The following is a 22,782-nucleotide window of genomic DNA, read 5'->3' on the forward strand; positions in this document are numbered from 1 at the left end:
TGGGTTTCGAGGATTCCCTCATTGGCCCCAGCCTGATCGGATCGGTCGTCCTCCTCCTCGACCTCCCCAGCCAGGTGCTTGGAGGTATTCAATCGGAAGGGGTTCGTCTCAAGATAAAATGGCAGCTGATTTGAAATTCTGATCGCTGACCATCTTCTGCTTCTGGAGCGAGACCAGAACCATTGCACATGCGTTTCCGTCAGCACTGACCACTTCGCGCACCTCCTCCTTGCTGCCACTGTCGATGATGTGACCACAAATGAGCATATTTTCATGCAAGCCTGCTTCACTAGTAATGACGCAGTGGTAGTTATCAAAACTCCCTGAAGAAATCACGTTGAGCTCCATCTCACATCATGTGGAAGTGACAAGGGACGTTGGCAGCCGGCTGCAGCTGCAGCAGTGCTTGGCTTCATAGAAATGACTACAGTGTTTGTAATATATACAATGAGAAACTTGGGGAATCCTGAAGAGCTGCGCTGACACGTTGCACCTGGCCACGTGGCCACTGCAGTTCTTTTTCGGGGCACAATCAAAAGACATCCCCCTCCCTCATCGCGCTTTTGGTTACGGGAGAGCGATGCCAGCTCAGGAGCTCCAGCCGGAGATGGCTCATAGGAGCAACTGCTCATCCGGCCGTCGTCTCGAGACTGAACCCTCGGGCAACGAGTTGACCATTTACTGCTCGCGGAAGATGCGGCTGCGGCGGACGGACTTCTTGTTCTTGCAGTCCTCCTCCTCGGCGTTGTTGTTGTTGTTGTTGTTGTTGTTGCCGGACACGGGGGTGGTCGTAGACTCGGCCTCGGTCTCGTTGACGCTGCTGCTGCTGCTGCTTCCGCCGGTCCAGACGGCAGGGCCGGGCATGGGGTAGGCCTTGTATCCGTTGTAGATGCTGAAGTTGAACGAGGGGTCGGACTTCTTGTAGCCGCCGGGGAACTTGATCATGGGGCCGGGAGTGCCGTTACCGCCGCCGGTGATCTTGACTTGAGCGCAGCTGTGGAGAGAGAACATCTGTCAGTCGGTGATCATAGGGGCTTCTGATAAATCAATGATATCGGGCATTACTCACGAGTTGTAGAACTCGGCCTGGCCAGCGTGGGCTCCGTGGACACCGATATGCTCAACGCGGATGAGGTACTCTCCGTTGGGAGTGTCTTTGGGGACGGTGAACTCGACCGTGTTCTTGTCCCAGGTGCACCAGGCGTTCCCCTTGAAGTCGCCGCCCTTGTTGCAGACGCTCTCCTCGTAGACCTTGAACCAATCGCCGTCTCCCTCGTAGGCCTTGGCGGTGCTAGGGGCCTTGGACATGTAGACGATGGCCGGGCCGGGGTGCTGCATGGTGGCGCCGACGCCGAGCTTGAAGGCGACCTTGGAGCCGGCCTTGACTTCGAGCGTGCCGGTCTTGGCGGCGAAGGTGAAGGCGCCCTTGTTGCAGCGGAAGTCGGGAAGGTCGGGAGTCATGCCATCGCGGACGTTCTCCCACTTGGTCGGGTTGTACTTGGCTTGGCGGGTGTTGGAGCGGATGTACTCGAAGGACTTGGTGGCTTTGCCGTCGACGATAAGGGTGTCGAAGAAGTAGTGGGCGGACACAAGGGGGGCAACAGCCGCGAGGACAACAGCAGAGAACTTCATCTTGAATGATTGTACAGGACTCAACAAGTGACTTTTGTTTGGCGAGATGTGAAAACTGAAAGGAATGTATACGGCGTTAAAAAGGGGCTTGCCCGGAACGAACGTTGTCAATGAGTGTAAAAGTATGAAGAGAATGAGGAAGAAGAAATCTGTGTAGAACCGATATGGATGAGAACAGGCAGTGTTACACACAGGATCTGGCGTCTTATTTATAATGAACACTCGCTCTTGGAATCTCTGTAGCACTATTTCGAGAAGCCCTCGACATCCACGAGACCCCTGAGCCGTACGTTGCCTGTTGAAGGCAGACTGCATCCATCTCACTCCAGCCTCATCTCCACCCGCTGTAAGGGGAACGTCTTGAGACCCTTGATAGGCCTTGGCAATGGCCCTTGGTCCGAAGTAATTTAGCTACTCTATGGAGAGATAGTTCCCACCAACGCCGAGCGGGCATACAAGTCTCTGGGTATCAGCATGACTCTAAATCGACACAACCCAATCACTATGGATGAAAATCACGATTTCGGGCCTCTGCCTAGTCATTATCCTAGCGGCCCAGATCTTCCGATAGAGTACAAGCACCCGTTTCTCTAGATGAGGTGGGGGCGTTTGCCCCCTGGAAGGAAATAAACTAGTAGTGGTATGGGTAGTCTCTGAAACCCGACGACATCGTAAAGGTCCCGAGCCCTAAGAACAGGTTAGCGTCCCCCTCGAGGGCTAGTTGAACGAAACATCTCACCATGTCGGTGGGAGGCGAGGTCAGCCAAGACTGTCTATTCTGAACAGATGCGGCCGTCAGCCGGGTCTGTTGGTTTCTTCCATGGCCTCGATCCTTTTTTCGTCCCGGTGGACAGCTTGCTTTTGATCGTGGACGGCTGATGCTCCGCGTGAAGTATCTAATAATGAAGAGGATAACTTCTTGGACTTGCCGTTGCCTTCAGACATCCTTCGTGTCCGGCAACTTGGCTTTAGGTGAGCAGACTGGGCCTTAGATGAGCAGATATAGACATCAAGCAATAGTTCACCACCGTATCATCTCTTCGGCACGAGATGAAGCCAACAAAGAACGATAGTATTTCAGATAGAATGGCTCTTGGCTCCGTGAGAAAGCCGTCGAGTCGGCCGTGCGTTCTTCTGGTCCGGTCAAGCACAGCACATGCAGGGGGATAGGGGTGGAGTGGGATTTCCACCTCCAGCGCTTAGAACACGTCATCCCAGTTTCCGTATTCGTATCTGAGGGTAGCTTAGCACGTCGGGTATCACGGGTAGAGATCAGCTTGGCGAACTTCCACTCGATTGCACAAGCGCCTAGAACAATCAGTCACCGAGTTTTGGAGAGCCACTAGTCGTTTTTCTTGGTAAGAGGTTTATTGGCCATGTTCCGAGACGAGGACAAGCCAAACATCCTCCGAGATTGTCGGAATGCGACGAAGGCTGCGATGATGTTACCTTCGAGGCGGACGAGGTTAGACTTTGTCGAAGGCTATCATCTCCCCGAACTTCAGACGGTTCGACAAACCATCCCAGTAAACGTCGGTGAAAGCACAGATCTCCTCCGGGGGCTTAGGGATGAGAGTTGGTTACTGTATTCTTTTCAGGAGACAGAGCTTTTGGCCATGATCACATTGACCATTAGCGTAGGTTTACATCGCCCACTCCAGGTCGCTCGCCTCGTTGCTGCTGTGGCTACAGGCCACCACATCATTGGTACAAGGGCATAGACAATGCGACTGTAGTCTTGGATTGTGATGACATCGGATACATAGCTGTGAAAGTGTCTTTCGCGTAGATTTTCGCACGGGGCCAGTGATTACACAACGAGTGGGCTCTAAAGCATTCTGCCTTCGAACATCTCCGCGGCTTGTGAACCTTTGGATGGTGATTCCCAGTGTATCATTCGTGTATTCAAGGGCTCCCAAGATTTCTCCAAGCTTGTGGAAAGCTTCTCAGCCTTCAGGGCTTTCAGCAGTGAAGCGCTCCGTCATGACAGAAAATGCGGCTTGGAACGATTCAATGCACGCGTGCCGTGTTCAGTATGCCTTTACTGGGCCACAGACTTTCAGACAGAGGCCACGGAGGAGTCTTAATGTCACATTCATAGAAGCCTGACATTCATGACAGAACGGGAAACTGGATTGGAAAAGGGGGCGGAAGGGGTAACGCTTCGGTAGCCCCCCCTCCCCCAACCGAATGGCGCGCCTGTCCATCATCCCGAGTCAAATTTGCCATTGTTGTGAAATGAATCATGATCAGTAATCAATTTCAAATCCTCCTGGAGTCATACATTCGGACATGTCTGCAGTCACTTGGAGGTGACTTCTGTGTCACCATGTGTAGACCAAAGATGGTTAGGCATAAGTATACCCTCACTCGACTATTTTCCTTCTCTACTTCGCGGAGAAGCGACCATGTGTCCTAAATGTACCAGTTAGTTCATTTCAAATTCATTCAGCTTTAATTCCGCCAGCGAGTGGTACTTATAAGGTCATCAGAGCGCATAGATGCTGACCCCTTATTCTAAAGGCGAAGCACTTCAATTTCCGCCAGTCGTGATAGCTCACATTAGGAATGACGACCCAGAATGACGCCGATTAAGTGCAACAGTTACATGAAGCAGCGCCGGGCCTTCGTTTTGATGATCTTTTACCACCCACAGGAGACGGCGACCCCCTGCAAAGCCACCTACAAGGTTTCTATCACTCCTGTAGACGGCCCCCCCGTCGCCAATATTGTAACGTATGTTTGCTTGCGTGGGTAGGACATTGACGAATCAAAGCTCATGTAAAAAGGATTCGGCAGGCCATAGCGATTACAAAGATCAGCGTCATGAACTCTGCGGCAGGCAAATGCCGGGGAGTGGTTCACTCAGGAGTCCAGCTTCGTCGTGATGGGGCTCGCTCGCACAAATTTTCTCGGGCTGAATATGCTAGAAGGCTCAGAGTGACACGTGCCCACATGAATTCTGATATCGTCATATCCTTGTGTCACATACAATGTCTCTTGGTGCTCAATTACGTACATAACGTCTCTTGCCAATGCCTATACCACAGACTTAAAAGCATACCGTTGCCCTCGTCACTTTCTCCCGGCCCCCCCTATTACAGCAGCGTCAGAAGCTACAGTCTGTAGCTAGACTTTCACCCCGCCGTGTACCGCAGCCCCCCGTTTCATCAGATTCTTTTCGTCCTCGCCCGCCTCAAATCTCTTCACAAGATCCTCTGGGTCAAACTTTGACCCACGAGGATCTTGAGCGAACTCGGCGCTCATCATGTACCGAACCGCATCCTCTTTGGTGTCGAAGGCGTCGACCTGGGTCTCAATCTTGTTGCCGTCCGGGTCTCTGTAGTACATGCTCGTAGACATGCCGTGGTTCATGCAGTGGATAGGCTCGATGCCCAGCTCCTTTCGGGCCTTGTACGACTGCAACAAATCGGCCAGGGAGTCGAATGTTAGGGCGAAGTGGTCTACGCCAACCGCGTTCTCCGGTCTTGGTACGGCATTCGGGTCGTTCACAATCGCCAGGCGGTGGTGCTCGTGGTCCCAGGTGATGAACGTGATGAGATCACTGGAGTGCGTGATCTTGGCATTGAGAAAATTGCGATAGAATTCAACCAATCTTGGCAAGTCTTTGGTCCGGAGGACCAAGTGAGCAAGCTCCGAGGGCCGGCAAACCCCTGTGGAAGCTTCCAGGGCCATGTTGACTCGTTGAAGACGTTGTTTTGTCTGGTGTGATTTTCACCGTGCTGTAAAGATTTTTAGGGGTGGTCTGAGAGGAAGGCCGTCCTATTTGAAGCCTTGAGGGCGAACTTGTGACGCGTTGAGGTCCGTCACACCTCGGGGCCAAATATGTTTCACGGCATGCACGTATTCCCCGCGTCTCCGGAGCGCACTTGATTACAAAACCAGATGAACGCGCTGCGATAACAAGCAATCCTGTACAATCTGAACACGTTTGTGAAAGCCGCCCAACGGTCCCGGACTTCTGCCCAAGGCCCATCGCCCCGTCGGGGCACACGGGAGGACAACCACCCGAGCCGGACGTCCGTCCGCACAGCACTCGAAACTTTGCCTGCCAACAAACATCAGTTGGCTTCTGATCTGCCCAATGATGTCGAGTAGTCTGTGAAGTTTTTGTGTCGAAGTGACTCGGACATTCCCACTGGCGACGTGCCGCTTTGAAGGCGAGATGGGACGGCGGGACCGAGCCTTAGCAACCGGGACATCCACGAGGGCACGAGGGCTTCGAAAGTCCGCTTAGTCGTCATAGTGACATACATTATCGGATCAAAGAGGGCACAAATCAACGAAAATCAACTTTGCTCAGGCGACATTGGCCAAATATGGTGACCTCGAGCATCTACTAAGAAGTGAAGTGGAAAGTAGGTGTCTTCTGACTAACTAAGGACGAAGAAGTCCTTGAGATGGTCCTCCAAGAACCGTGCACCCTGGTCTCTACTGAAAGGTGATCGACGAGGGAGGGCTACAATTGGCACCTGTGCCTTGAGAATGCACGCACATAACGGTCGTCTTATTATCATAGGCCCCCTTGCTGAAGCATAGACTTCCACTGCACAAACGCCGCTCTATTCTTAGCAAGATGTTGATGCGATCCACTCATTTTCACTTGAGCTGGTGACATCTGCTGCAACGAGAACGAAGTAGCCCTGTCATAGAATTTCCAACTCAAAGCTCATCCTTTTCGCTTCCAGTACCTGTATGTGTACTCTCACGACTCTGGCACAGTCGCCCGTCCGCCTTAGGCGACCAAAGATCTCCCCCAACCGCCGTACTTCCGTAAAAGACGTGGTCAGGGTCGTACTTTTGTTTGATGTCCAGGAGCCTGCCATAGTTTTCACCATAAAAGTTCTGTTTCCAGTCGGGGTCGTTGGGGTCCGCCTATCGAGCAACTGTAAGTTCTGCTGAAGAGTAGAATCATGGTGAAAGCACAAGGTGGACGTACCTCACTAGGATAAGTTCCTGCATGTGGAGCAAGCCTCTGGAGCCCCGACGCCAGCTTGGTGGCTTTTCTACTTATGAGTCCCATGGCTTCAGCACCGCCGTCATTGCTGATCGGTCTTGGCTTCTTAGTGGACTTCTTGCCTCGATGCGGTTTCGGATCAAGGGACTTACATCATGAACACGGTGTCAATCAGCATCTCTCTCCATCCGCCGTGGACTGAGTTGTCAACATCACGACCAGCCGTCGACAGGTTAAACCCCATGAACAGCTGCATTGCACCTTGGTCTTGCAGTCTGAAGCTTTCCTCAATCAGCGCTCGGCTACCTTTGCCGACCATGCGAATGCGGGGGATGAACCAAGAACCGCCATAGACGGCGTTGGCGACGCCTTTGCTTTGAGCCTGAGAGATGGCCTTGAAAAACTCCCCGTATTTCGGAAACGGGATGATGTTTTTCTCGTAGTCGACGCCGAGGTTGTCTAGGTGGGCTAGAAAGGGTTCGAGCAGACTGCCGACCTGGGCTGGGGTGAGGTCTGGAGCCGACAGAGCCATGAGGTCGAAGCCCTCTCGGCCGAAAGAGTATAGAGGTTGACATCCTGCGGCGACAAGAGCAGGGAGGGTCAAGTGGAAAGCCTCGATCGCGCCAATGAAGTCGTCTTCCATCAGGCCCCTTGCAGAAAACTTGAGAGTTCCCAGCGAGACGGGAACTTCGGGGTCAGCTTTGACGGTTGTTGACAGCACCACGCCATATGAGCCGCCGCCACCGCCGCTCAACGCCCAGTACAAATCCTGGTTCTTTTCGCGATTGGCGACCAGGTATTCTCCTTTCCCATCGATGACTTCGTACTCGAGAGCTCGATCCGCCGACAGCCCATACTTCGAGGATAGCGACGAGTGTCCACCCCCGAGAGTGTAGCCGCCGGCGATGCCGACAGTCGGGCCATTTCCAGATACCACAAGTAGGTCGTGCTCTGTTGTGAAGCTGACTGCTTCATGACCCAGGACACCGGCGCCCATTTTGATGGCTTTCCCGACATAGTGTTTGCCTTCCCAGTCAACCACTTCAAGGGATCGAAGATGATGCATCCAGACGGCGAGGGAGCCTGCGCCCGTGGATTTTCCCAAGTAACTGGACGTTTGAGTTTAGTGGCATTTCTCAATTTACATATATGTATATATGTGTATTGGAGTATCAAATCCGACGGACTTACTCATGGCCGGTGTTTCGGATCACAAAACGAATGTTCGTCTCCTTGGCGAAGCGAACAGCTTGCGAGGCATCGTCGGCGCTGGACACGTTGACAACGTACTGCGGGTATCCTCCCAGCCCGCAACTGGTTGATCTATCGGCAAACGGGTCGCAGGAATCGCCCATTGTCGCCCAAAAGCTGCTCATGGGCGAGTGGCTCGTCTCCAGGCTGGAACAGTCTCAGCAAACACCATCTTCTATCAAGCATCAGAGCCTACTGGGTGTCAGGGTCGTTCCACGCCGCCCTTACTGCCTGGCAAGCCTCCTCGTTGTAGTCCGGATCATGGCAAGGGGCGCCGATGGGTACGGTCCGTATCAATCTCCCGCCCAGAGTGCTGTTCAGCTTCGCCCAGTGGGAGTCAGTCGGCCAACACGGGTCGCCTGGAAAGCAACGGCAATCTTCTGCATCAGCGGCAACCAGCCTACCAACCAGGTGGTGAGTCAGGAGGAGAAATGTTGCAAGGGACTTCATGATCCAGGAAACGATGGTTTCCAACGGCCGAAGCGTGCAGAGAGAACCTCATACTCTTCCTCGCCGGGGAATTCTGTGTTAAATACTCACAGCTGCCATATTTTGTCCCTAAAGTAAGTGCCTAACCAAAGACAAGAAACCCAGCTCCTGGCTTGGTGGTTAGAACTTGGAGATGCTCGCCCTGCCAGGCTTCACCGTACGGCTTCCTGAGGATGCGGCTAGCGCTGACTAGTCCGACAATCAAGGAACCAACACAGGTAGTGATGAGGGTGGCGCATGCAGCAACGGTCGCGACAGACATACTGGCCGGGCATGGCAGACGCATTGGCTGGAGATCCTGACGTTGACTGGCGAATGGTCAAAGACCTGGACCAGTCTACAAGCGTTGCAAGCGTTCCTTCAAGGCGCCCGCTCTTCGTGCGTCAAGAATGTTGGCCTATGATCTCCCAGAATAACTACAAGAATTGTCCACTCGCGAATTTATTCCACCCGCTAAGTGCCGTCATACACAATGTCCTGACGGACGCTCAACGTTTGCCGATCGGCACCCGGGCCGTGACCGAACATGGGCGGCCGGAAATCGTCCGCCGATTTCCTGGTGAGCATCTCCACTGCCATAGCCACGTCTTTTCCAGTGCTGATACAGACAACATGCATCTCTCCGATTGCCGGCCTGGAACTGGTCCCTGAAGAAAGCATGCGTCATACTTACCCCGGGGGGGGGGGGGGGGGATGGGGGTGACAGGATTCTTTGGCCTCAAGTCGTTCCAAGTCTGAGCCAGACTCGAGTCCGTCAGAGCTTTGCAGGCGATACTCCACATGGCACGCTAGATGCATGTAAGTCCATGTTAAGCAGATGATGTCCTTTCCGCAGTACAGTATTGCCATGCCCCGAGGGCCGACATTGACAGCAAGAGATGCACCCATAACTTGTGTGATCGACCAGGGCAAAGATGCACAACTAACAGCCTCCTAACTTGTCTCTCGCGCCAGAAAGCAGCTGCATAACTTAATGGTGTGTAGAGTGATCGAGATAGCACAAGTCACACATAGTGGTGAACGGGTACAGCCGCAGATCATTCGGCGGGGCCCATGCGATCACAATAGCAATAGATTGCTATCCCAGCTTGCGCTACCCAACTACCAGACCCGTCAAGTTCCGCCTCATGGAGACAGTCTTTGTCGACCTTCGTCGGCCTCGTCCTCTGTCCACCAAAACTCCGTCTTTTTCTGGATCCCCGGCTCCAACGGGATATCGCTATTCTGGCTCCTTGTCTCCGAGCCCCGTCGGCGGGGGGACCGAATCATGGTCGACGGCACCTCGAAGCGATCGCAGCGGAGTTTGCTGGTGAGGTAGCCTGACTCGGTGGGATTGGAGCGGTCGGTAGATCCCGGCAGCGTTCGTTGGGCCTTGCCGCTGCCAAAGAAGTGGCTGTAGATGGACGGGGACAAGGCGAGGTTCGCGGCGATGATGCCGAGGAAGAGCTCCAGGTTCGACCAGATACCGGCGATGCAGTAAGCCCCTGGGCGTAGCACGGTTAGCTATGGGGTAAGATTGACCACTGGGTTAGACCACACGGGGTTTCACTGACAGCTGAGGTCTGTTGTCGAAATACCGAGAGAGGCAGCCCTTGCAACGCCAAAGCCAGTGGCGCTGGGAATGTCAGCAAACGACTTTAGGTAAACCCATCTTGAATGTATCAGAGGGTCGGTTTGCGATCTTGGTGGTGTCATCATCAAAGACCGTTGGATGTACGTACACCAGTCCAAGACCCATCAAACCACACACCAGCACCTTTGTTTGGCGGGGGATTTTGACCTTCCAGACAACAGCAAGGGGAAGCAGCGAACAGATTAGATCAGTCAGTACAGAGTAGGCTGGAACAGACAAGAGGTCAGCAATACTCAGGTTGGTTTCCCCCGGCTGCTACTCCGGAAAACAGAAAAAGAAAACAAAACAAAAAAGGCGAGAATACGTCTTACCTATCGTAGCGTAGATGAAGTATATGCGAATCTGAGTCGGCCAGCACTTGGCAGACTTCCCTCTCCAGAATCCAACGGGCTGGCATTCGGCAATCAGAATGATCACAACTCCAAAGTTGGTGATCACGACGCCCGCCATGAGGACGGACAACAGCGTCTTCAGCGTTTTGGTGTCTTTGATACGGAGGATCAAGAGACAGATGGACACCTTCAAAAAGACCACCGAGACAAAGAGAAAGATTTGCCCCCACCAACCGTACATGTTGATCATCGTGTAGTTGTGGTCGGTGAGGTAGACGCGGTGTCTGCCGTTCCCGTGCTGCCACTGCTTGATACCGAACGCGAACCTGGTGATGGCCGTCGCCCCTGCGAGCATGATCGTGTAGTCGTCCCATCCGAGCTTCCGGTTGGCCGCTCGGACCGACAGTCGAAGGGCAGTCGTCGTGACGAGGAAGAGGGACAAGACGAGAGTGATGGCAAACGAGATGGGCCCTACGTCCTCGTCGGGGGGGAGCGGCTCGTCTCGGACGAGAAGGCTACTCGACATCTTGAGGATCTCGAGTAGGTTGTCCATGGCTTAGTCGTGGACGCCAACGAGTTGTTGAAAATCAGTCGGCTGGCGAAGGGTCTGATGTCTCAGAACACATCGCGCGGCATACCTCAACTTGTAGGAGAGCACCAGGCCCCTTCCCCCCTTTTTTAGAGAATCTTGCTGCCCAAAGTGTATCGGTACAAGCACCTTGTCCTCACAAACCTTTTCAAGGACTCAAGACCAATCTGTTTCCGATGCATGATTGTGGTCTGGCCAACGAGGAACGGGGGCCTCGGAACCCCCAGATGCTGCAATACCACGCGCTCTTAACAACGCAGCTAGTCTTCAAAGTTCCCGTGCCTGGATCTCCGGGATGCACGAGGTGAGTGCTTTTCTGAGAGGGCGGACATGGGAAATTTCCTGCTGCCATGCAGGGCTAAGGAAGTTTACTCGACGCCACGTTGACACCCTTGTATATGGTCAATCAGGATCATGACTCGCATCCCCACAAGATTGTCTGGGCATTATTTAACAGAAAAGATGAGAACGAAGGAAGCTCCCGGATCATAGACGCATTGTCCATGAACCGAATGCTTGCTCTACCAAGGACAACTAAAGCATAAGCGCAACAGAGGGAGGTAATGGGTCGAAAATCAGGAAGGAAAAGAATGTAAATCCGCTGATAGCCACGACAGTATCAAGGTCCAAAGTCGAAATGTGATACAAATCGAAGAGCAAACTCAATGTTGGACTCTATATCATCGTCTTTGGCAGAGTTTTCCCTAACACAATTGGCCATACCATCGTATTATGTTTTGCTTGCTAGCATGTTTATCGTCCAGGTCCTTGTCGGTCAACCTTGATTGACCGGGGAAAATGAAAAAAAATCAACTGGCTGCTGAAGCGAACTGATTCCGGGATGCTGTTGGCAATCTAGTCTCCAACCTACGAGAACCTTGAGTCCGCTCATCTGTCGTTCCATTGAATGATCCCCATCCTCTAGGATATATCTGACGCGAACGTGTGCAGGATGTGCTGTCTACTGGCTTTTATATGACATAAGTTGATCCAGGCGTGGAATACAGGCTCCTTGATGCTGTGTTTGTATGCTTATCGCTCTGCCATCAGCTATGAGCGCTTGCCGATGTCTAGCTTCCCAGCACAGCCGAGTTGTCCCCTTTTCCACGCCATCTTGGCGCATGCTGCTGAAGAACTCGCGAGAAACAATCCCGAGGGGCCCCTTGTCGAGGTCAGCATGCCAGGCAGAACTTCTTCCCGCAGATGCCGTGGCCAGTAGCCAGTGGCCTCCATCGGCGTGGGGAAACGACTCTGCAGTAGGCGGTGGGCACGACTGGGGTAAACTGCCGAATCCTTGCCCCCAACGTCCGGGATGACAGCCCCGATGGTTCATGGGGCCATAGGAACGTGTGTAAGCTGATGCTCAAGCGTCCCGGTAGCACCAAAGACTGACCGGGGTCAACGAACGATGGAACCTCAACTTTTTCCCCAACTCGCTTCGGGCAGAACAGGAACCCAGACCTTGGTCGGTATGGAGTTTTTCCCCTCCCTAACCGGCTGGCCTAATCCTTCTCGGTGCTGTGATCTCTCAGCCTGTTATCCATCGTGCCCTTGCCTTCTCATGGATCGAACGCGTCCAATAGGTCGATATCATTGGCATTGGCAAATGAAATGGCGCGTCTAGCCGTCATGGGCACCCTGGGCCTTTTCATATAAAAGGGTCGACGGAACCTTGATCCGGTGCGAGGGCTGACTGTTCACTGTCCAGACACCCTCGTGTTACAACCGAGTCAAGGGCACCCCAAGTTCGTGTCCGGCCTCCTGATCGTCGTCGACGATACTCCTCCCGCGACGTCCGTGACCACCAACTAGCAAAAAGTATGTCTCCTGTCCCAGCCCTACCCGCGCGGGCTCGAACGGACGGCGAGGTCGCGTGAGTCGTGACGGCCTAGATCCCATCTCGCTAACAACGGCGCACAGATCCGTCGATCGGCCATGGTCATCATCATGTTACCTGTCATCCTGGCCGCGTCCCTGCTCGCGGCGACGGCGTCAGGAGCGCCCAGCAGCCGGCTCTGTGCCAAGACTTACGACTTTGTAGGTTTTTCTCGCTCCATGTTCATGATCAAAACGCGTCTAGATCAAAGTTAATCAGACGACAGATCGTCGTTGGCGGTGGCACTGCTGGCCTGGCTCTGTCGACCCGCCTCAGCCAGGGGCTGCCGAATGCAACGGTACTCGTCATCGAAGCTGGCCCGGCAGGCCTCGGGGACGAGCGCATCGAGATACCCGGACGCAGAGGCTCGACATTTGGTTCCGTTTACGACTGGAACCTGACGACCGTCCCCCAAGCCGGTTCCAACGGACGCGTGTGGACCCAGACGAGAGGCCACGTCCTGGGCGGCAGCTCCGCGCTGAACCTCTTCTCCTACGACCGCGCGTCGGCTCACGAATACGATGGCTGGGAGGAGTTAGGCAACCCGGGCTGGAACTGGAACTCCATGCGCGATGCCATGATCAAGTCGGAGAACTTCACCTCGGCGAACACAGAGTACTACACTGGAAGCGAAGGAGTCGGTGATTCGGGGCCCATCAAAGCACTGATCAACCGTCTCATCCCCGAGCACCAGGCCCCTCTGTTTCCGGTCATGAACAGCCTCGGGATCGAGACGAACCTGGAATCCCTGAACGGTAACGTTCTCGGCGTTCTGTATTCGCCAAACAGCATCGAACCGACCCACTACAATCGATCCTACAGCGCCAATTCGTATCTGCCTCTGGCCGGCCCGAACCATTACGTCCTGACTGAGTCCAAGGTTGCCAAAGTTAACCTCGAACCTGTCCCAGAGGGCGGCAATCGACGGGCCACGGGCGTTACGCTCGTGAACGGAAGAGTCTTGCTTGCCCGCCGCGAGGTCATTGTCTCCGGCGGCAGCCTCCTAAGCCCAGCCATCCTGGAAAACTCGGGTATCGGAAAGGCCGACGTTCTGTCTGCGGCCGGAATCGAGCAGCTCGTCGATCTCCCCGGCGTGGGCGAGAATCTCCAGGACCACGTCCGAATCCAAAGCTCGTACGAGCTGAAGGAGACCTTCACTGGCTACGACCGTCTCAAGTACGACACCGCCTACGCGGCCGAGCAGCTTCGGCTCTGGTGGGAGGGCAAGACTTCCATGTACGGATACTCCGGCAGCGGATACACCTTCACGAACTGGAACCAGGCTCTCGGGAACGAAGGCGAGGCGGACCTCATCGCCCTCGCCCACGATGCCATCGGCGCCTCCGGCCACCCCGTGGAGCAAAAGAAGCTCGAGTGGCTCAACGACACTAGTGTCCCTCAGCTCGAGATCCTGTTTAGCGACGGATACACCGGGGTGAAGGGCTACCCTACCTCGGGTAGTGCAGGGTACGGCAAGGACTACTTTACCCTCATTGCTGCCGTGATGCACCCCCTGAGCCGGGGCAACGTCCACATCAACCCCGTCAACCCTCTCGGGCCGCCCCTGATCGACCCCAAGTACCTCTCCCACGAGTACGACCTGCAAGCCGCCATCCAAGCCATCAAAAAGTGCCGGCAGGTCGCCTTGACGGAGCCCCTTAGATCGACGTGGGTCTCCGAGTACGAGCCGGGCCTAAACACGACCTCTGATGCGCAGTGGAGGGAGTTCGCGCTCAAGACCACGTTGTCCATCTACCACCCTGTCGGAACTTGCGCTATGCTCCCCAAGGCGGACGGCGGCGTTGTCGACCCCTCGCTGAAGGTCTACGGAACCACGAATCTCAGGGTCGTTGACGCCAGTATCATGCCGGTGCTGATCTCGGCGCACATCCAGACTGCTGTGTACGGCATCGCCGAGAGAGCCGCCGAGATTATTATTCAGGAGGCCACGGCATGAGACAAGGGGTCAAATTGCGTCATGGAACGAGCCACATTTGTACTGGGGGGTGATGACATTTACGTATTTAATGTATAATATGAAGTCTCAAGCTTGTCCGTGTTTAACCTCTTCTCCCGCCTCGTGTTTCTGCAGGCGTTTACCACCATCTTAACCGGCCCCCCTAGTTATTTTTGTTCCTCCCATTCCTTCAACCACGCTCGCACAAACTCGACCTCGAAACTCTGGGCCTCCTTCGCCGGCGTCGGAGGCAGCTCGGCCGTGGTCTCGTTCATGAAGATGCCGTTCTCGTCCCAGTGGTGGACAGCCCCGCCGGCGATGACCAGGTTCGGCTCCTCCGTGGTGGACGCGGGCCTCGCCAGCCCCATCTTGTTGGGGCTCGCCGCGCGCCACGGGTCCGCCTCGCCGTCGATTATGGCGACACGCGGGTAGCTAAAGTTGTAACCGCCGTACTTGTTGATGGCGTCGACATCGGGCGGCGTCGTGATGTTGAAGGCCTTGCGGCAGATCCTCGTCGTGAAGTCAATGTCAATCAGACGGGAAATCAACCCGAGTTGGGATTCGGGGACACCCGATCCCGTCTGGAGGTAACCCCATCTACGACCAATCGTTAGTGTTTTCCCCGCAGAGACATAGTTGGTGACTTTGCTTACTGCGAGCAGTATTGGTAAGCCCAGAGGCGCCAAGACGCGTTGAGGTCGTCGGCGGCGTAGACATCATCCTCCCCGGGCCCGAAGCACTCGTCTTGCGTCTGGCGGCACGTAGACACTCTGGTGAAGTTGACGTAGCCGATGTAGTTCTTGAACCGCGGAACCAACTCCTCGATCTCGGCCTCGTACCCGCCAGCGGTCAGCAGGTAGCGAAGAGTGGAGTCCAGTTTCTCCGTTGCGGGCCAGATGATTTCGTCGGAGGTCATGTTACCACAGTAGCGAAGGAAGGCCCGGTTGTCGATGGCCGGGTCCCAGTTGCGGCCTTGTAGGCCTCCAATGCCGCCTCGTATGGTGCTGGCGAAGTCGACGTCTCCGGTGACGTTGGGCAGGCCAAACGCAGTCTTGAGCGTCAGGATGTCGTCTTTTGTGGTGTTGCCCTTCTGTAGCAGGATGTTGTCGACGACGTGGGTTAGCTTTTGCGTCGTTTCGGCGCAGCCCTCCGGGGAGTAGAGCCTCGCGGCTTCGTAGTACTCCCAGAAGTCAACGACGGCGGCAGTGACCCCAGACGATGAGATTGCGCCCCAAAATACCTCGGGGTATACTTTGCGGAGGAAAGCGACGAAGGCGCCGGCGTACGAACCTCCGTACATGATCCAGGGGGTCCCGGGAGCCGTCAGGTCGAGCTCGACGAGTTTGCCGGGGAAGACAATGTTCTTCGCGAAGTATGCGGTATCAGCCAATGCTTGGTCGGTAGTTAGGAACCGCAGGTTCTTCGTACTGAAGTCCGGGGTAGGATAACTGCTGCCGTAGTATCGGTGCTCCAAGATGACGCCCAATCCGTTGGTCGCTTCAGCCAGGATGGCGACGATGCCCTTTTGCAGAAAAGGCAGGCGTCCCGCACCGCTCGTCTCACCGGCGGCGAGGGCGATGACGGGACCGCCGGGCTTGTAGAATCGATCGTCGTACCAGTAACGGAGGGGGAACGTCCCGTTCGAGTGAGGCGCGTACATGGATTCATTGTGGAAGTGGTCGACTGGAACTGAGAGGTTGTAGGCCCGGTAGAGAGTCGCCGGATTAGGTGCACCGGGAACAGTGTCGTTCGCCACCAATCGGAAGGTCGCCGCCGACTTCGACGCTATGCGGACTGCGGCTTCAAGCTCGGATTCACGGCGGAAGTCCTCCCACATCTCGGGCAAGCCGAGCTGCGGTCCCAGGGCGGCCGTTACCCGGGAGAGGCTGAGGAGGCCTAGGATCAACCAAGACGAAACCATCACAACAACTCAGTCCTGGGGAGAAAGTGTGACACGAAGCTGGGACGAACGGTGTTAGGACAGGTAGGCAAGTTGCTGCTGCCCCGCGAACAAGGCGATATTTGAGCCATTTCGCGACACCGCAGATCACCAGTGGCGTCCCCGCGGATGCCGCGTGGTCGTACGGGTGGCCAGGGGTTCTGATTGCGTCTTTCCACACCCGAATGTTACCTACCTTATCGGAACTCGGGTTTTGGTTCGACATCACCATCCTATTGTGTAAACATCGATAGCCGACCTTCCTGAAAGGCGCAGAGTCGTATGCGAGATGGGGCCGGCCAAGCTCAAATCCCCGTCTTTCGGACGTCATCGATGATCAATTGGCGATACGCCAGCCGCTCGTTGCGAGGGATCAGGAAGGGCAACGACTTTCGGCTTCACTTCCCTTCCTGCTTCTCGAGAATGATACCACTTTGCCAGATTTAGCGACCCATCCTCTGTGAATGCGCTGACTACCCGTGTTCTTCGGATTACAATCTTTTGCTTGACAGAATGCACTACTGGACACGGATTGACAAGGTTTTGCAACCATGTGACACGCCAAAAAAAATCGAGTCATCTCATTGCAAGCCAGTAGCTTTATTATGCGTCCGCGGGCCATCTGACGGGTTTGCTGGCTCGACAGTGTTCCGCTTCACACGGACGGAGGACCGGACAGGCTCTGGCCCGCATCCAATCCCGTTCGGCCCCACACGGCGCCGTCCCGGCCGACTTTCTCACGGTCGCGACGGTAGAATGAGTCCCCACTGCCCCAGGGTACGTACCGTTCCAAATGCCGCCTCTTCGGTCTTCCCCTCCCCCTCCCGCCTCCGTCCCACCCACCCCCGGGATCTGGACCTGTCCATCACCAAAAATATTACTCCCTGCATGCACAAAGCAGGTCGGCTGACCACCACCAGGTCGATGCCTCAGCGCCATTCTCTTCGCTGGCTGACGGGCGTCTAACCCCCACTGGCTGGCACACCAGTTTCTCCCGTCGGCTAGCTCGCCACAAAGCCGACGCCCCCCTACCCAACCTAATGGATTTCACCTCTGCCTGTCCAATAAGAAGCGACACTGGGATGTCGTGAGATTTACAATCCACCCGGAGGAAGGGGAGGGGAGGGGAGGGGTCAAACATGAGTATCTGCGGCATACGAGCCAGAAAGCGGCACTGGAGGCAAACGAGCATTGGACGAGACAACACGGTCGACCAGTGACCGTTGAAGGCTCGGGAAGCTACGGATTCAGATATTTCCAAGTTCATCAAAGTGTGGTATATTGGTATAGAAGCTGAGATGGTGCAGCGAGGGTTGAATCTAACAGCGGCCACAGCCGCAGTGGAAGCTTGCCCCCCATCTCAGTCATGCAAAATGAAAGCAGACAGCACGTCTTCGTCGTTCCCGTGTCCTCGTGACATTAAATCTTTAGTACTCCCTCGACATAATAACAAAGACACAACTCGCTCGCTCGCTCGGGTGGTTTGATCGTCGCGCTAAAAGTGGCTGAACGCTTAGACCTCCTGGACGTTGATGACATCGCCGTAGCGGTCGACGGCGACGGCCTTCTTCTGGGTGGAAGCCTTGACGGGGTTCTTGGCGGAGAAGATGTGGTCGAGCTCCTCGAGCTGTGTCCAAAAGAGTCAGCATGTGTTATGGGGGCGAAAGGGTTGAGTAACAACTTACAGTGTGGCCCTTGGTCTCGGGGATGTAAAAGTAGATGATGACGGTCTGAATGGCGTCCCAGATGGTGAAGATGATGTAGGTCTTCCAGGCAATCTGCTCCATGGAAACGGGCCAGGCGAACTGGTTGAGGAGACCGGCGGCGTTGACAGCCAAGTTGGAGAAGGCCATGCCCTTGGCACGCATCTCGAAGGAGAGGACCTCGACGGGGTAGAGCGCCTGGAGAGGGGTGATACCGACGGAGTAAACGCTGCCGAAGATGAAGATCATGGCCAAGCAGGCCTGGGAGGCGGCGGGGTTGTCAAAGATGGGAGCGCCGCCTTCGGTCTCGCCAATCTGGGACTTGGAGAGGATACCGGAAGCGACGGTCATTCCGAGCCAGACGACCGTGCAGGCGGTGAAAGAGAAAAGGAGGAGAGGGCGGCGGCCGACTCTGTCGACAAGGAGGGCACCGAAGATGGCGAAGGCGAACTGCTGGCAAGAGTTGATGAGGGTGATGTTGGCCTGCTGGATAGGGTGTGTGTAGCCGGCAGTGTCGAGAACAGACCCGAGGAAGTAGGAGAGAACGGCGTTGCCTGCCCACTGGCCGAAGATGGAGATACAGACGTTGCATCCGAGACGGTAGACGGAGGCGCGGTTGCGGAACAGCGCGCGGTAATCCCACCAGCGCTTGTCAGCACCGTCCATGTTGAGCAGCTCCTCGTACTCGTGCAGCTGGAGCTTGACCCAAGCAGAGTCCGGGTTGCCGTTTCCGTGGTACTTGGTCAGTACGGCGGCCGCCTTGTCCTTCTTGTTGTTGACGAACAGCCACCGCGGTGACTCGGGCAAGAACAGGCAGAACAGGCAGATCAAACCAGAGAACAACGCCTGGAGCCTACCAAGGGTTTAGTATCTCGTATACCAGCAGAACAAGTACCAGTAGAAACATGTAGCGGGTACTCACCAGGTAATGAGCCGCCAGCTAGCGTCTCCCTTGATGTCGAGAGCGCCGCGAGCAGCGCCGGAGGCGATGATGGCGCCGGAGAACCAAAGCGTGTTGTACATAGCACCGACGACTCCTCTAAAGGCGGGATGGTTGAGCTCAATGACCATCATGGGGCCTGCGGATGCAGCGATCGAGACACCGAAACCAAGGAAAAAACGGCCGCCCATGAATTGGCCAGTGCCGCTGGCGGTGGCCTGGACGCAGGTTCCGATGATGACGATGGCTGCGCCGATGAACATGCCGACACGGCGGCCCCAGGTATCAATGGCAGGACCCACGAACGGCAGGGCGACGACTCCTCCAATCTGGTACATGGAGGCGATGATGCCAGCCCAGATGCCGTCGTTCTTTGCGCCGTAACGTTCCTTGAAGGAGGGGTTCTGGAGCAGGTTGTTGATGAGGGAGCCGTCGTATCCGTTCATGGTGGAACAGAAGAAACCGACAAGCGAGAAGGCGTAGATGTAGAGCTGGGGCTTGCTCCAGGCGCTGGGGGGTTCCTTGATCATGGCCTCGTTGAAGGCCTCGGAACCGGTGATGACCTTGGTCTCGACTTCCTTCTGCAGACAAGAGACAAGTTAGAATAGGGTTTAATCAGGAGAAAAGGAACGTATGAGAACGGCATTTTTGGGACATGGAGGCTTGCCTTCTCGGAGTCGTCATGGTCGTGGGCGTGGATCGTGTCCACGGGATCGATCTTCTCGGTCATGGCTGCGGTGAATGGCACGCTTGCCAGAGACACGGATTCCCTTTTCGTTGCTTTGAGGTTCCCGGTAACCCAAAACCCGAAGCTACGAGTAATGGAGGTTGTGGTGCGTAAGAGAGGAAGAGAGAGAGAGAGAGAGAGTGGCGGATGGGGATGAGGAAGGGGATGGAAAGCTCGAGACGAACAGGCCAGGGATCGTGGGAACAGGCTGAGGTTTTATGATTTTCCTCGGCCTCGTCCCAATGCCTGGAGGAAGCTCTTACCTTGACGGGGGGGTAAGCACTGAGGAGAAACCATACCCATGGAGGAGACGCGGTGCTTCCAACCCCAGATGCCTATTGAGCTAGTTCGGCCGTTTCGAGCGTACCACGCCCCCCCCCCCCATGCATGGGGTGGGAAGGACGGGCCACTCCCACATGGGACTGAAATGGCGCCTGGATTAGACAAATCCTCCTTGGGACTTTGCTTGTACTGGCTGGGCAGAGATCGTTGGTTGCACCACCCTCCTTCACACCCACCCCTGTTGCCCCCCCCTTGTCCCCTCACTGCAAGGTAATTTTGGAGTCTGGAGAGGAGAAGCTGCAGGTGCTGATTGCCACTTTGACTTGGACTATGGGGCCAGGCCGCCGCCTACATCCGATGAACGGGTAGAGAACAGTCATCTGGCGGCGCGCTATCGCCGGTTCTCGCCTACGAAGCTGGGAGACTGGGTTGTCTAGGCCACGATCCATAGCAAGACTCGCTCTCGAGACTTCGACTGTGGTTGCCTTGGAGAGCATGACACGGCTTGGCAGACACTGGTTAACCATCTTCTCTAAATTCAGTAATGGCTGCATCGCAATCAATCTGGATGAGATGAAAGTTTGTCGGGGGGTGGTGCGTTGAGGAACCCATGGTGGTACAGGTTGAAGGCGGCGTCCCATACCCCCCACTCCCCGTTCTCTCTCTCCAACATGGAGGTCCATTCAGTACCGTTGCGTTCATGTATAGGGCCGCTAGGTCAGGGCAGTTTAAGACAGTCAGGCTTGGGGGTGCTGAATGGCAGCAGGATACACGAAACGGGCCGGCGGACGAGACAAAGTACACCCACCACCGGTAAGCGTTTGGCGTGATCAGAACGCGCATTGAGTTTCGACTCTATTCGTCTTCCAGTACAGCTCCATTGACGCCGCCAGGTGGGGAAAGACAAGCATTGCCGCTGGTCTTTGCAGTCTCGTCCATCTACCCTCTCCCGGATCAGCGGGTCGACAGGCTCCGCTCGCCATGTCAGGGGGTGTGTGTTTGTGTGTTTGCGGGAACGCTTCCTGACAATGACTGGCTTCGATGGAGTTGCGCTGGAGAAATGGAGAAGCGCCAAAGAAAGTTTTTTTCCTGGATCTTGGGGATGGGAGGGGTGTGTGAGTGGGCTCATGGAGTTGCTGGCCGTCTTGCCTCACGTCGCCCGTGTTGTTTCGTCGAACTTGAAGCGGCGAGGGCCAACCGACTCGTGACGGCGTGCGCGTGATCGGAGATATTCTCCTTCATGGCAATAGCTTCTTTGATATCGAGCCGCCGGGCCAAGGGCTGGGAAGTCGAATCATCGTTTGGCTAGGTTCCTCAGCCAGGGGGGTGTTGCTCACACAAACGCCTGACCCGGGTGTCACTATGCCAGCAAAATCAGACACGAAATTCCAGGGCGTGCAGAGGTGTTCAGGTGGCGTCTGGGTTGCCCCGGAGGCGCGTTGAGACGGGGAAGTGGGAAAGCTGGAGAGGGCAGATCTGGAGAAGCGAGACACCAACCCCAACTGGGCAGAGTCGACTCCAGCCCGGCCCGTCTTTCCATGTGGCCTGAGGGCAGCATGGAAGATCAGGCCGAGTTTCAATTGTTGACAGTTGCCCTTGTCTCTGCAGGGATGTATGTTTCTTACTAAGGTCCGCGACTCACCTCACGCCGGCAGTTTGTATGACATCCCAGGTATCTCGTAGTAGCAGCAGGCATTTGGGGGGTCCTTTGAAGAAGAAAAAACACAAACAAGGGACATCACCGCGCTTGTCTGTGTAATTTACTTGGACAGAGACTCGACACCATGAAAAGTATCATGACAGGCTAACGGAGACATATATTCCCTTCCTTTCCTAGCAACTCTTCTGAAGCTGGCATCTCTCTCAGGTTAAAGTGGAAACCAGAGGCCCTCGACATGCTGCGGTAACAATATCCATGTTCCACATCCCAGATGGGCGCCCCCAAATCCTGTCCGCACCAACGTGACGCTATTCCTATCTGGTAGACGGGCCGCCTTCCTCCGCGCTAAAATCGTCCTCAATACGGCAACCCAGGCCGCCTGCGATCGCTGGCCCACTCATCCCTGTTGAGTCCGGGGTTCTTCGTCTTTTGTCCCCCCCCCCCTCATGCCATGCCGAAAGGACGACGGGCGTGCCTTCGACAAATCCGTCGACTTGGGATGAGAAATTGGATTACGCTCCCGAGCGGAACGGGGATAGACATGTGCCAACTACGAAGAGCTACCTACGGATGCTCATCATCCCCGCTCATAGGACCGGCCGTCATGTGCCGTGGATCCTCCTGAGATCCACGGCTGTTCAGTCTGTCCTTCTTCCCAGTCTGTTGGCCAACCAGCTGAGAGTGGTGGAATCATGATCGAGCAGGCGGCCCGACAACGACGAGGCACATGGACACACACGCGACCCGTCGACGCGGATCCTGTTGCCGGCCTCTCCCTCCCTGGCCTGTTGGTC

At 55.5% G+C, this 22,782-nt stretch overlaps 7 protein-coding genes across 7 annotated transcripts; 1 reads left to right on the plus strand and 6 right to left on the minus strand.

The window, feature by feature from the left end:
• Nucleotides 1-678: 678 nt before the first annotated feature.
• Nucleotides 679-1,632, minus strand: CDEST_11968 (Putative auxiliary Activity family 9; the record flags this gene model as incomplete). The annotated part of the gene is made up of 2 exons (XM_062928124.1): nt 679-994; nt 1,070-1,632. The coding sequence occupies 2 exons, from the start codon at nt 1,630-1,632 to the stop codon at nt 679-681; spliced, it is 879 nt and encodes a 292-aa protein (XP_062784175.1).
• Nucleotides 1,633-4,761: 3,129 nt separating this feature from the next.
• Nucleotides 4,762-5,358, minus strand: CDEST_11969 (Putative glyoxalase/Bleomycin resistance protein/Dihydroxybiphenyl dioxygenase; the record flags this gene model as incomplete). The annotated part of the gene is made up of 1 exon (XM_062928125.1): nt 4,762-5,358. The coding sequence occupies exon 1, from the start codon at nt 5,326-5,328 to the stop codon at nt 4,762-4,764; it is 567 nt and encodes a 188-aa protein (XP_062784176.1). The 5' UTR covers nt 5,329-5,358.
• Nucleotides 5,359-6,315: 957 nt separating this feature from the next.
• Nucleotides 6,316-8,311, minus strand: CDEST_11970 (Putative berberine/berberine, FAD-binding domain, PCMH-type, FAD-binding, type PCMH, subdomain 2; the record flags this gene model as incomplete). Its single annotated transcript, XM_062928126.1, has 5 exons — nt 6,316-6,528; nt 6,593-6,707; nt 6,763-7,719; nt 7,802-8,008; nt 8,058-8,311. The coding sequence occupies 5 exons, from the start codon at nt 8,309-8,311 to the stop codon at nt 6,316-6,318; spliced, it is 1,746 nt and encodes a 581-aa protein (XP_062784177.1).
• A 1,092-nt stretch (nt 8,312-9,403) lies between these two features.
• On the minus strand, nt 9,404-10,868 carry CDEST_11971 (uncharacterized protein; the record flags this gene model as incomplete). The annotated part of the gene is made up of 4 exons (XM_062928127.1): nt 9,404-9,834; nt 9,904-9,965; nt 10,072-10,189; nt 10,295-10,868. 4 exons carry the CDS (start codon nt 10,866-10,868, stop codon nt 9,476-9,478), a joined length of 1,113 nt encoding a protein of 370 aa, XP_062784178.1. The 3' UTR covers nt 9,404-9,475.
• Nucleotides 10,869-12,381: 1,513 nt separating this feature from the next.
• On the plus strand, nt 12,382-14,901 carry CDEST_11972 (Putative glucose-methanol-choline oxidoreductase, FAD/NAD(P)-binding domain superfamily). The gene is made up of 3 exons (XM_062928128.1): nt 12,382-12,722; nt 12,825-12,941; nt 13,007-14,901. Exons 2-3 carry the CDS (start codon nt 12,840-12,842, stop codon nt 14,735-14,737), a joined length of 1,833 nt encoding a protein of 610 aa, XP_062784179.1. The 5' UTR covers nt 12,382-12,722; nt 12,825-12,839; the 3' UTR covers nt 14,738-14,901.
• CDEST_11973 (Putative peptidase S28, alpha/Beta hydrolase) lies at nt 14,798-16,712 on the minus strand. The gene is made up of 2 exons (XM_062928129.1): nt 15,391-16,712; nt 14,798-15,334 (listed from the first exon to the last, which is right to left on the minus strand). Exons 1-2 carry the CDS (start codon nt 16,656-16,658, stop codon nt 14,905-14,907), a joined length of 1,698 nt encoding a protein of 565 aa, XP_062784180.1. The 5' UTR covers nt 16,659-16,712; the 3' UTR covers nt 14,798-14,904.
• Nucleotides 16,713-17,924: 1,212 nt separating this feature from the next.
• On the minus strand, nt 17,925-20,051 carry CDEST_11974 (Putative major facilitator, sugar transporter, major facilitator superfamily). The gene is made up of 4 exons (XM_062928130.1): nt 19,975-20,051; nt 19,302-19,897; nt 18,362-19,232; nt 17,925-18,303 (listed from the first exon to the last, which is right to left on the minus strand). Exons 1-4 carry the CDS (start codon nt 20,047-20,049, stop codon nt 18,190-18,192), a joined length of 1,656 nt encoding a protein of 551 aa, XP_062784181.1. The 5' UTR covers nt 20,050-20,051; the 3' UTR covers nt 17,925-18,189.
• Between the last annotated feature and the right edge of the window lie 2,731 nt (nt 20,052-22,782).

This window comes from Colletotrichum destructivum, chromosome 8, assembly GCF_034447905.1.
Source record: "Colletotrichum destructivum chromosome 8, complete sequence".
Lineage (NCBI taxonomy): Eukaryota > Fungi > Ascomycota > Sordariomycetes > Glomerellales > Glomerellaceae > Colletotrichum > Colletotrichum destructivum.